The 12,912-nt window shown below is 54.0% G+C and overlaps 3 protein-coding genes across 3 annotated transcripts; 1 reads left to right on the top strand and 2 right to left on the bottom strand.

Moving 5' to 3' along the window:
- Positions 1 to 1,602: 1,602 nt before the first annotated feature.
- On the top strand, positions 1,603 to 3,134 carry CONPUDRAFT_163277 (thioredoxin-like protein). Its single transcript, XM_007767662.1, has 5 exons — positions 1,603 to 1,863; positions 1,934 to 2,166; positions 2,220 to 2,421; positions 2,479 to 2,631; positions 2,709 to 3,134. The coding sequence occupies exons 1-5, from the start codon at positions 1,789 to 1,791 to the stop codon at positions 2,793 to 2,795; spliced, it is 750 nt and encodes a 249-aa protein (XP_007765852.1). The 5' UTR covers positions 1,603 to 1,788; the 3' UTR covers positions 2,796 to 3,134.
- A 937-nt stretch (positions 3,135 to 4,071) lies between these two features.
- Positions 4,072 to 5,146, bottom strand: CONPUDRAFT_119590 (uncharacterized protein; the record flags this gene model as incomplete). The annotated part of the gene is made up of 2 exons (XM_007767661.1): positions 4,072 to 4,487; positions 4,546 to 5,146. 2 exons carry the CDS (start codon positions 5,144 to 5,146, stop codon positions 4,072 to 4,074), a joined length of 1,017 nt encoding a protein of 338 aa, XP_007765851.1.
- Positions 5,147 to 9,453: 4,307 nt separating this feature from the next.
- CONPUDRAFT_70906 (uncharacterized protein) lies at positions 9,454 to 12,759 on the bottom strand (the record flags this gene model as incomplete). Its single annotated transcript, XM_007767222.1, has 2 exons — positions 9,454 to 12,357; positions 12,397 to 12,759. The coding sequence occupies 2 exons, from the start codon at positions 12,757 to 12,759 to the stop codon at positions 9,454 to 9,456; spliced, it is 3,267 nt and encodes a 1,088-aa protein (XP_007765412.1).
- Positions 12,760 to 12,912: the final 153 nt, after the last annotated feature.

Raw genomic sequence — 12,912 nt, 5'->3', positions numbered from 1 at the left:
CGAATACCATTGATTGCTGGCCCTTGCAGTAGGAATTTTTCGGAAACATACCAAGAAGCAGCAAACGGAGAACAAGAGGATCCAGGTGTATCCGAGCTACACCCTCGAGTTGTGCGGAATCAAAAACATGCTCGTGTGGGCGTCCAAACACTCATTATCAACGTACGCGCAGAAATTCTCAGCTTGCAGCTGGAAGGTAGTCAGAGGGTCGGGGCCAAAGGAAGATTACATTGCCAACTCGATCTACACCTCCGCAAATCGCTCCACGTACCGCAATGTGTCCACGTCAACATTCATCGTGCGCTGCGCCGTCGGCCGCTCATAGTTACTGCCGCCCGCGGCTCATTACTGTCGCCCATGGGGCGCAGCCGCAAGAACTAGTAGTCCGACTCAGCGGGGGAGGAGCAAGTCAACGCCCGGAGAATGGTGGGGGATGCAAGAGGTCGGATGCGTCAGCCACTGAAGGCCCCCTGTACCTACTGCGGAGGTATGGCTGTCCTGGTCCCTCTTCGACGAGCGGTCCGTTTCGACACAAATCTTCCCCAAGATGCGCATGTGGCGGAAACAACAATCACCTCCACCGAGGCAGGAATCGAAGCGCGAATACGGGCTAGCAGCTGGTCACGAAACGCGGCGGGTAATAACACGGAGGATGAGTCGTTACGAGCTACCAGAAAGTGAATGAGAAATCATAGCCTTTGGGATATACTTTATTCCTAGCCTAGGGGACAAACGGCATGAGGGGCTCGGAGCAACTGCACGAACTCGGCTATCCCAGGAAAAAGCCCAAAATTGAGTCAGTAGCCATTTACTTACGCTAGTCTTACGCTAGCAATACTGCGGTACATGATCCTTCCTCGTTGTGCCTATGATGTCCTGATTATCGCGCATTGGCCGTCGGCTTTTAGCTAGTAGGGGGAATGGCGACGACCGCCTTAACTTGATGGATGCGTTTAAGGCACTGGTGTTTTGCTGTACTGATGCTTCCGAATCTAAACAGCGATACATGGTGTTGTCACATCAGAGTGACCGGTGAGGACCGAGCTTGTTTTTTAGAACGTCCGAGAATGTGGGCCTAAAAGAAGTAAAAAAAGGTTCGGAGAGGAAAGGGATTTCCGGGGTTGCGGACTGTCAATTGCGGATAAGCGTTTTGCCTCCACACCTTTGTTCCAGAAAATGCTCCCATTGACAACTTCGGGCCCGACACTCTAGGCACGCTCCCGGATCCCGAGCAAACCGAGCAGCCGATCTTGTGGATGAGGGCGCGCTGGTGTAGGGAAAGCTTATCGATTTGCCTTCTAGTCTGAATCCAATCGTTCGGAGTGACGTTGGAGAGGAAGTCCAGATCTAAAAAAACGCTTGGGAGATCTGGAGGAACGAGGCGGAATGGACGGAATGGACGGATTGGGAAATTGCGACGTGACGCCTGACAAATGCCGAGAATCGGCGTGACAGGAGCAATGTGACTAGCTGACCGGAAGAGGGGCGTAACAATATGTTAGCTTACAGATAGTCACGCTATTATTGCTAATGCGCTGCCGTCCGGACGAATGAGACTTATCCACTGGGCCCGAGTGCTCACTCAGGCTCTTCACACCTCCTCCGCATCCTCCTCCACATCCAACGCTCGCCTTTTTCCTCTAATACACCCCTCGAACGACCTTAGACATATTCCAAGACAACCTACGAGCACCGTTCACCCTCATCCTCCCCATCAGCTTGAGCTATATCCGCCGCGAGATAGTCGGGTTTTCTCCCTTTGGGCACAAGATCTTTGGCCTTGCGACCATGTCTGACTCCGAGTCCACCCTCTCGCCAGAGCCAACACGCCGCACTGTCAAGATCATATTCTTTTCCGACTACGTACGTCTCCCCTTACACACTTTCTGCCCATAACTCACCTATCAATTCACCCTTCTTCGGTTATATACAGATATGTGCATTTTGTTATATCGGCAACAAGGTCCTTCAAGACGCCATCAGGGCCTGCTCTGACCTCCCACTACAATTTGACATCGAATTTCGTCCGTTCGCTCTTCTGTGCTCGTTGCCATGCGGCACTTCGATTAAGCGCACCGAGTTTCTCGAGAAGAAGTTCGGTAAGGAGGACGTCCTGATGAAGATGCAGTATGTCGAGACCATAGCCGAGCAAGTCGGACTCAAGATGTACGTGCCCCGCAATATTACTAATGAGCGTTTTCTCATTGGTCCAAATATAGCGCTCGTGATGGCATCGTCTGCAAACCTGTAAACGCCCACCGACTTGCCGCCAGAGCCTACGTGCTCGGCGGTCAAGAACTGCAGAGCAAATTCGTTCAGAAAGTATTCGATACTGTCTTCAGAGATGCGAAGGATATCAGTAACAGGGAAGTCCTCGTCGACATGGCCCTCGAAGCCGGCCTGATGGAAACCAAAGAGGAGGTAAGCTGTGTCCTGATTTGTTTCAAAACTCTTCACCAACCAGTTCACTCTTCGCAGGTGAAGAAATTCCTCGACTCAACAGACCATATTGGATGCGTGAAGAAGATGATGGAGGCTGCGCGGTCGAGTGGAGTTGTCGGGGTTCCTTTCCTCATCATAGATGGTAAATGGGCACTGAATGGTGTTCAACCCACCGAGTGCTACGTCAAGGTGAGTTACGTCCCACGCGAGGGCAAACATACATTTCTGACTTTGACCGTTGGTACCATAATTCACACGCCACCCAGCTCTTCCGCAAGCTCGCAGAACACCATGAAAACGGAACCGCACTCTCTCCCTGCCCTAACGCCAGCCCATGCCCCAACTCTATCTAGAAGGTACCGCAAGCCCTCGCCTCATAATTCGCACCTACCTCTCTGCATGTGTGTTCTTGCTTTCCCTTCCGTTGCCCAACGTTGATGCTATCTCACCTCACTAACAGCAGCCCTCTTCTCCTCAATACATCCGGATCGTCTGCCTCATCTCTTTCTTCGCTGGTGTTCTCTCTCAATTCCTCGTTTCTGAGAATATGGTGCTATCGCATGTATTATTGCTCGAATGGCGCACAGAAAGCGAATTCGGAGGACATTGTCTCTCTTTTCCCCTCTATATATCAGCCTCTTGCCCCATTCGTCTGTACCTTGCTTTCAGCTATCTATATATCCTTTGTCCACCTCCTTTCTCCAACGCACCCTGGCCCAGCTCTGCCCAACTGCATGCATCCGGGCGGGTGCCGTAAACCAAGGCAAGGCGGCCGGTGGCTGACGCTGGCTTGGGCCCCCTGAAGCCCGAGAACTATCAGAAGCGGCGTCCCAGCGTCACACCGGTCGCGAGGTACGTGTGACGCCTCCTAGCGCGAATGGGCACTTTGACTGTCTTGATCTTTGCTCGCTGGTTAGAATGAACTCACACAGGTGTCCGCGAGCTTCGGGGTCGAGCGCTCTGGTCGCCCGTTCGCACTGGACTAGTCCGCGACCAGCGCGAGAACGATACTTGTTCTGAACTCTGCGAGATCGCACTCTCGAGTGCCACCGCCACTCAAATCAGTGGCTGAGTGCTCTGTTCTGGGGACTGCTATCAACGGTTTCTTTCTTGGCCTGCCGGTGCGCTCCCGGCCTAGATATAATCCACCGATCGTGATACACGGTGGGCGGTACCTACTACGGTTTCAAGGTGTTGTTGGCCGCAATTGACTTGCCCATGGCAGTCCCGTCTTGTCGCGATCGACACACGCCATCTTGCTAGTGTCTTCCGTTTTATCCCTATTTCTCATCGGTCGACACCAGTCGACACCCTGCAGGTCCTCGGCGTGCCTAACTGACTGGATCACTTCTCTTGCAAGAAAGCGAAGCCGATAATTATGTGAGAGCTGATGGCGACATCAAGCAGATAACGCACACGGTAGGCATCAAAAAGGTCTTACTACATACTAGGATATGGTACAGCATCTAGTCCTTACTATCTATATCGTAGGGTATGCCAATCGTAGCGTCCAAAAGCTGTCATGGTCGTAACAAATTAAGATTAGAGGAAACGATTAGTGCGATAGCGTGATATCGTGTCGTGTATCAGGGCGAGCGTCTTCCGCTCTTCTTTTCATATCCTCATCTTTCATCCCCGTATCCTTGAGTAACCAGCGCTGTTACTGCGTGTCACAGCGAGCGGTGGACCCGATGGGGCTACGTGCTGACCGTGACCACCCGTCATCGCGCCCTCTGATGGGGCAACGTTCTCGGTCGCATTAAATGGGCGCATCGTATTGTTCCCAGGGCCATACACGGGCACCTCGCCGACGCGACCTTCTCCTGCTCTTCCAGATGTAGAGATGGGAGGCTGCCGGCCGTTCTGTTGGGATGGTATATCAGGGTTGAGTTCTCCATAAACCACATGGGCGGGGCTCACTGCCTCCTCGACATCCATTGACTTTTTCAGCTGGCCCTTCTCGACGCCCTTCGCCATGCGGAGGTCGTAGTAGAACGTCAGAAGGTAGAAGGTGTATCCGAAAGCTATTATCCACTCGATGACACCTGTGGAGATTAAGCGCGTGAGCAAACAGCTCTAGGTTTATCAGCTGAGAGGGCGCACCTCCAACGTCTGGGACGTAGTACAGAGTAAAGGCAAACGCAACAGCCAGTAGGATCAGGGTGCCCGCGATAATGGACTTTGCCCAGTACGCCCGCCGAAGCTTGCGGACCTCCACAAAGTCCTTGCTGATCCATCTGTACTCCAAAACGGTGAAGATGGCGCTTAAACCAACTCCAATGATGAAGATAAGCAGGAAGAGGCGATGCAGAGTCGGGTAGCGGTCCGTGTCGAAACCAGATAGGAGGATGAGCCCCGCCCCGCCGATGAACGAGCCCAATATGGCCATAAACGACAAGTACCGCTCGCGCTTTCGCATGACAGGCAGAAGGCGGCCAGAATGACGTAGGTAGCGCTCGAGGCAGAGGCTGATGAAGAAGCCGACACCAGTGATGCAGCATGCGACGACGAAGAGGGGCTTGAGGAACGAGGCACCGACGTCAGATATGTAGGTGACCTTGCCGTTTTGCGACGGGTACTTTGGGCGCCCCGAGGCGAGCCAGGTGATGAGCATTGCCCAGAGGGTGGCGAACCAGATAAACGCCGTGAAAACGGGGACCCAGACATATGCCCAGTGGTTGCGGTGGTCTTCGACGCGAAACATGGTTTGGGGCACGCGGGCAACAGGTTCGGGAGCGTCGAGTGGATGTGAGTGTAGACTTGAGGCCCTGCGCGATGCGTTTGACCATGGTTTTGAGTGTCAGTCCACGGTGGCTCATAGTGGCCATCATCTCCAAAACATAGACTAGACAACGTCATCGAGTGACGTCACAAGCACAGCGGCGATTTTGCCGATCGGCGGCTAGGTGGCGGTGCCCTTTTGCTTTGGACAGCTTTGGACAGCGTGACCAACTAGATCAACGTTTCAAGCTCAAGCTCAAGCTTCAAGCTTCAAGCTTCAAGCTCCAACCATGGATTATAGTCGTACGCTCCTACAGATCTAGAGCGAGAACGGTCTAACAATACGACGTCAAATTTCGATCTAGTTCCATGTCTTCATTGGGGGACATCCGACCCGTCTCAGTCGATGAGATTCATCGAAGACAGCCTTGAAGACAGCCGTCGAAAGGTCTTCTGAATCGGTTGGCCCACTTCGACGGACCTACGGTCCGATTTGAAGAGGAAGAGTCGGACGGGTCAGACTTTTGGAGGCAGTGCGCATACGATACAATGGGCTATTGTCCAGGGAGAGCGATGTGGTGGGACATATGCAGTGACGGTGAATTCAAGGAGGGCTGTAGAACACGTCCCGAACAGGCAGCCAAAGGCAACTGGCATCGTTCAGCCAATCAGGTGAGGCCTATTTCTCGGTGGCAAACGTCGATCCCTTCTGTCAAACCATTGTCGCAGATTTCGTCGTTGTACGCGGGTGATTAGCTGCACTCACTCTGCGACGCTTAACTCAAATACGCCTCGCTGACCTATGTCTTTCCACCGTCGATCTATTCATCCCTACCTGCTCTCGTGCAATTATGTGGATGCAATGCCAGCCATAACTTGGGCATTCACACTGGGCACTGACGCACTCTCACTGAGTCTGTCTCAATGCACTGGCGATGAGGTCATGGGCAACTATAATCTCGATGCAAGTCAGAAGACAAGCTCTCCATTCCCCTGCCTCTGCTGAGGCTATGTACCAGTGTTACTAATGTTATCCTAGAGACACAGCTGTCTTTACCCATCCGGGCCCGGACGGGTGAGTCCTTGTTGCTGACCAGCTGCTGACTCCGCAGCTATTCCGGTGTGTTTCGCTCGCATCCTCGTCTGCAACGTCCTTATGGTTTAATTAGTGCCATAAACCATGAAAATAATCCGTTCTTGGCAAGTGGCATGAATCGTATAGACCAGCCGGCCATCAATACATCGTCGAGGCTCCATACACATGACAAAGGACCGAGCTCAACACCGAAAGGTGTCTGATGTGTCCTTGTGTACCTCGTGTTCACCCGGATGCATCCCCCGAAAACTTGCCCCTTGGTCCCTTGGATGACTGACCTGCTGACGTTTTCGTTCCTGGCTAGACGTTCCGGGTTTCACTGGCGTCTTCAGTGTTGCTGACTTTGGTCAGATATGACGGTACCAGTTCGTATCGATCCCTTATTTCTAACAACTAGTCCCTAATCCTTGGGTCGGCTTTCTCATCGTGATGAATCATGTTTGTCATCGATCGTGCTATGGACTCGGCGATCGGTAAGCCGAGACTAAAACTCGACTAAATGCCGATTCCGCTGCCGTTGAAGCAGTAAGCCAGGTCTTCATCCCCGAGGCCGATTACGATTGCTGACAGACACAACCTCATACATGACCGAGCAGGTGTGCCGCACAGTAGCCCTGCAGCCCGATGCCAAGTTTTGTGGCGAACCATTGAGCATGATGCCCCCGGCTAGCGTTCAAACCCAAGTGTGCTCGGTCTTCGAATGCATCGAGTAAGGCATGATTTCTCCTGCGATGGTAACACACTTCGTTCACTGTATTCGTCCGTCTTGGGTATGGCGAGTGGTAACGTGCGCGATTGGAACATATCTATGGGTATGCCTGCGCGTCTTGCAGGTACTATTGACTGTGAAACAATGTCAAGGGAAATGTTCACCTATCGCCTCGTGAATATACTTCTGCAGGTCCTCTAGCGACAATCTCACTGACATCGCCTACCAACAATTGAGTCGATGGCATAAACAAGATTCTCTCATATTGGCCTCTCCAGCTAATTTCGGGACCGACTCGGCGCGGTTGAAGCTACTTAGCTACGAGTGATGACAGATGTTGCCTTGCATCCCACCGACAAGACGCACCTAACCTGACATCATCTTCCGTTTCGTCCCCGCCGTCAATTCCTGCGGTGCCGGTGAGTAATCGATCGTTACATTATCCTCCGATTTCCGTCTTCGTCAGTGGAACTAATCAAATGCCAATGGCTCATACCCCAATAGCATTGACTCTGCAGTTGCATTGCGTGCAGCTTCGCCGCTACTCATATCTAGTTTATTTCTTCTCGCTCCGCGACTTGCAGACACAAGCATGGGCTTTCGACCCATTTGTTCCATGCCTTAGGTTCCGACGGATAATGAGAGAATCATCTTCCCTGCGGTTTGACACACTGTGTCTGAGGCTGCCTCCCCTCATTGACAATGGCGAGAGTCTCAGCACCGACGGAATGCAGCTTTGGCCGACGGAATTCAGCTTTAACCGACGGAATGCAGCTTTGCAGCTGTTGTCCAGACCCGTGGTGAGTAATCAATCCTTATGTTTCCTCATATTTTCTCGCTCACCTCCCGATATCCTCATGTTGATTCATACGCGGAAGTAGATGGCCCGACGGGCTATCGTTACTACCTCTACTCCGACTCGTCGAAGTCGAGGCTAATTCCCATCCTCACTTGATCAAAGCTTGACTCTCGCAAACCTCAAACACTCCCCACATATACAGCTAACTCCATCTACGACTTTCATTCTGAATGTCGGACGCGAAGTGACAACTCCAGTCGCTTGACATTACATGTATAACGCGGGCTGGTTTCTGGCTAATTTTCGTTCACCTGAAAGTGAGTGCCTCACATGAGTATTCCGTTGCCGTTCCACGGTTTACTGCGCACAATGTACCAGCGTGCATATTCCCAACTAATGATGCAACATCTTTGCTTCGTGGACAGCTCTCAGTTTCTGCCACCAGACTACAGCGTTATAGTCAGTGCTGATCTTAAAGGTCTTACCGTGGTCCCTGATCGAAGCGACTCTGATACGGTCCACTGGAATATCACCTTTTTCTTAGTATTCTTCAACCGACGCCCCAATCATGTCCCTGTCATACTCAGGATGAACATGCGGCATGGAGATGTAAACCTCCGTTCGTCAGTAGCAGCAACACCTCTTCTTAAATGTAAGGTGTTGGAGTTATCTCGTCTCCGCCTCAGTACCAACGAATTCTGAGATATCCTTCAGATGTTGTGCCTCATGCAAAATGCACAGTGTACGAGACGCAAACTAATGGAGTCTGACCGGCAATATCGAAGTGTTGGAGTCTTTGAGGTATGAATATACAGACATCTTGTCGCCGGGCTACCCCAGATCTACTCGAGGAACGATTTTATTTTCTGCCCTGAAGACTATCGTTCGAAAATACAATTATCAGAGTAGAACGAGACCTATACGCAAGACAAGTATCGCCTCAATGTCTACCCCAAATCACGCGTTTGACAAACTTCGAATAACGTGTCGCGGTAACAACTTGCCTAGCTTTCTCCATCGCCCCTCTGACCCAGTAGACGAGTCGGCATCGCAAACGCACGCCAGAAGATTGCCCAGCTCTTTCGTTCATTTTTGCTTACGCAGTGCCGATGTCCCGGTGATTCCATACTCGCCACTACTAGAGCCAGCTATCATGCATCGTGATGCTGACCATCTCTTTCTCCATCACGAGGCCACCATCACGTAAGGCTGCCCTCTACTAAGACGACATGCCACATTGCTTCTTTGCAAGACCGAAAACTGAACAAAGCCCTCGGGCCACGCAGGTCGGTGGGATTGGAATCGTATTCAAATGTGCGAGGTCCGTTCATCGGAGAGCGATGACATCGTCCGAGATCGACTAAGTTATTAGGCGCGCTTGCACACCTACTTATAGCCTCTAGCTTGTCATCCTGTTTTCGGCCAAACCCATGTGCTGTAACTCACTGTCAGATCTGGATCCATTAGAGCCACTAGCTAAGTTAGCTATGTACAATGATACCTGTGCGGGTATAAGTAAACGAAAGCAAGAAGACGAGCTAAAAATTTAAAAATAAAAGAGCGAGTTCCAGCCGCGATATTAGATAAACCTGTGTCCGAAACCGAATCCCACAACATTTTACCTCCCCCACCTCCATCCGCCCACTGCAGCCCACCCTGCACCACGAGGAACCCGCCCACCACGCCCTATTGCTCCTTTCCAGGAGCAGGAGCATGGCTTCTGGGGCTGGGCATCCCGTCAAACGGAGACTTCCCCTGACTCTCCTTGTCCGTTTTATGCTTCATCGCCAGCTCCTTCATCCTCGCCTTATCGCCCTCGATGAACTTGAGCACTTGCTCATCCAGCTTCCTCGACGACTCGTCCGCCCGCTGCTCGCGCTGCCATTTCTTCACGTTCTCCTCCGCGGCCGCCCCTGGCCCCACCGCCGGGCCCGCTGACGGCCCGACCCCCGCGCTCGGCCCATATCCGCCCACTGGCGCGTACGATCCCCGACTCGGACCGGCGCCCGTCCCTCGCTGGTCAGCGACGGCAGCGTTGATCGCAGCGGACGCGGACGCAGACGCCCCGGGCGAGAGCAGCCGCTCGTCGCCCTCCGATAAGCGGTCGCGCGAGAGCATGGCGAGCTGGAGCGGCGCGAGCGAGCTCGGCGACAGCTTCGTCTTGGACGAGAAGAACTTGCCCTTGTTCGGCGTGTTGCCCACTGGCGTCCGGCGCTCCGCCGGGATGTTGGGTTTAGAGTGTGACGACGAGGAGTAGAACCTCGATCGGCCGCCGCCACCGCCGCTATGGTAACCACCCAAACTTGAGCCTCCCATGGAGACATCTGGGGAGGAGTTGTAGAACACGCCTAGGTAGGGCTGGCTGGGCGCTATAAACGAGGTGGAGAAGGAGGGCATGGCAGACGGGCCGGTCTCTGTGTCGCTCTCGGACTCGTCGTCGTCAAGGGCGTTGTTCTCGATGTGGTCGAAGAAGTCGGCGGGCGAGGCGGGTGGAGGGGCAACGTGGACGCCAGAGTGGTGGCTGACAGCGCTCATGTCGAGGAAGGATGGTTTACGCACGCTGGACGCCTCTTCCAGAAACTCTAGCCCCTGAATATCATCCGCCCGAATGGTACCATGACGATTTCGATGATGACCTGAGGTGGACGAGCTTCTCGAAGTGATTGAAGACGAGCGCGATTTGGTGGAAGGAGAGTGGAGGTATGGGGACGGTTGCGGTGGAGGGTGGAGGTTAGCGGGTGTGCGACGCGACGAGGATCGAGGTGGACGGGTAACTCGCGAGGACGATGAGGCTCTTGACTGACTCCTGGCTGCCTCGCCGAATTGGTCCGTCATGGACGCCTCCGAGGGGGCGGTGTAAAACACCTCCGAGACCCTGTCCTGGAAGGCGGATGCCGTGGGTGACGGTGTGCGGGTATCCTCGGGCGTCAATGCCCTATCGTGGGTCGCCATCGTTGCTGCTGAAGTGCGCCGTGTTGGATCCACCTCAAAGGATGCGAGTCTACTTCGGAAGCTTTTGGTGGTTGAGGATGACGCGGTGCTCGCGCGACTTTCCCGGGAGTAGCGCGAAGAAGGTCCTGGTGCGGGAGAAAGGGAGAGGGCGGGCGGCAGTGGCGGCGGTGAAGGGGTAAGCGCCCCGGGTCCGCGGAAGGCGTCGGCCGGCTCCGTAAGAAGGGGCGACGACGCGGACTTGCGGAGGGCCCCCGATCGCGAAGTTTCTGACTTCTGCGAGGAATGCAGATCGCTATGTGACATTGAATGTAGTGACTTCGGATGCTTGTTTGGCCGCGGGGACAGAGGTGTATGCGGGACAGGGGTTTCTGACCGTAGATAAGGTATCTCGGCTTTCACGGGCGCTTGCAAAGTCAACCGGGGCCTATTCGCTTGCCCACTCGAAGGCGGGCTCCCCGGACTTGAACTTGGTAAACCCTGGGATTCCAGAGAGTCCAGCCGTGGAGGCGGAGAGAGGATCCTTTTATCGAGTTTCAGCGCCTGGGGCACGCGGTGTTCCTTTGGCACTGATGACGATGATGATCTGGGAGCTGGTGATGGTACCGGCGATCCGGAAACCGATGCAGATGCCACGGATGAGCTGGACGCGACAGAGTTGCTAAGCGAATAGCCCACAGCTGCAGAAAGTATGTCTTTCCTCCAGGCGTGCTCTTTGGAATCGACCGACGATTGGCCGGGGCTCAAAGGAGGGGGCAAATGGTCGGCGAGCACCGCAGCTCCCAGGGAATCCGCCACTCCAAGACCGTGGTGCTCAGATGCCTGGATTGCAAAGGGGTAATCCGAAGTAGGAAGGGGCATGTCCACAGCATCAGTGGGATCGATGATTCCGGTGAATGCTTCCTGTCGGCCACCCAAATATCCCGCTTCGAATTCTTTGACACGAGGGGCGAAGCTTTGTGCTTTCAGTTCCCTTTCCGCCTTCTTCGACGCGCCGGGCAGATCCTCCATCCTTTCTCGCACCACAACCACTCTCGAAACTCGATTCTGGCATCCCAAGGCGGCAGAGTTGGTCTGCGGTCTGAGGTTTTCGGGAGGAAAGTAGCTGCTACGCGGCGACTGGTCCATTGGATCGACCAAGGTACGCTCGGTACGCTCTGCAGGCGGTGTCGGTGGTGCGGCACGACTCTTTCCGGGACGTAAAAAGTCTAGAAAGGAAGGCACTGGAGACTTTTTGGTAGAGGTGATAGGAGTAGAAATATCGTAAGAGAATGGCTTAGTGTGCATAGGTGGCAAGAAATAGTTGTTCTTGACCATGAGACGGAGTCGATAAGAAACATCATCCGCATTGAAGTCGTGTAGCCTTGACTGATGCAATTGACCGAGGCTGACATTGAGCGCATGGTTTGGTCGGACAGGGGAAAGAGGGGAAAGGGGAGAAGGTGGAGCGGTGGTCGTCATGTCCGTATCCGTAGGAGTGCTGGCAGGGTAGATGGACGACTCGGTAGACCCTTGCGTCAAGATCGAGTCTCGGGTGTTGCTGACCTTTCTTTCTATTTCCACTGACCGGATAGCGATTGAGGGTACGTCGGTTTCGAGGCGTAGTGCTGGAGTTTTGCCTTTGTCCTGGTAACCGCTCTGCTGAGTGAACAAAAGCAAGGAACGCGGTTCTCTACTCACCATATCCAAGGGGACCGCGTCGTGGCTTCGTCCTCGCCTGTGACCCAGCGACGCGTTCGCGTTCGCGTATTCTGCGATGCTACTATCCACAAATGCCATTCTGTCCGCTCCTGGAGGGGTTGCAGCAGTGGATGGGCGGGGTGGCCGTCGACGGCTCTGACTAAGCTGACTTGTTGGATAATGTGACCCTGGCTGGCCGTCTGGAGCCGTTTGTGGACGCGGTCCGTCGAGGTGTGGTGGGGGTCGCGTCCGCGTTTGCGACGGTGACCTGGTGTCTCGCGCGTGCGGACCAGACGGTGAGCTGGGTGACTGAATGAAGATCCTTCGCTGCCTCGAGGAGGGACCGGACCTGTGTCCGTCCATTATGTGGAGCGGGGATCCTTGACGGACTGCAGCCAGGGTCTGCCAAGGTCCGCCACTGGGGCAGAAGCGTTTTTTTGGACGTCAAACCTGTCAAGCCGTTCAGGCCCAGGTCTGGATCAAGGAACCAATTAAGGAAGGAATTCATTGCACACG

This window comes from Coniophora puteana (assembly GCF_000271625.1).
Source record: "Coniophora puteana RWD-64-598 SS2 unplaced genomic scaffold CONPUscaffold_3, whole genome shotgun sequence".
NCBI classification, from domain to species: Eukaryota; Fungi; Basidiomycota; class Agaricomycetes; order Boletales; family Coniophoraceae; genus Coniophora; species Coniophora puteana.
This window is presented reverse-complemented; position numbering and strand designations above follow the sequence as displayed.

Excerpts from the sequence above, each read along its gene's own strand:
- CONPUDRAFT_163277 (XM_007767662.1), top strand. The coding sequence starts at position 1,789 with ATGTCTGACTCCGAGTCCACCCTCTCGCCAGAGCCAACACGCCGCACT. Across the intron at positions 1,864-1,933 it reads TCATATTCTTTTCCGACTAC|ATATGTGCATTTTGTTATAT; the intron begins GTACGTCTCCCC and ends GGTTATATACAG. Across the intron at positions 2,422-2,478 it reads TGATGGAAACCAAAGAGGAG|GTGAAGAAATTCCTCGACTC; the intron begins GTAAGCTGTGTC and ends CACTCTTCGCAG.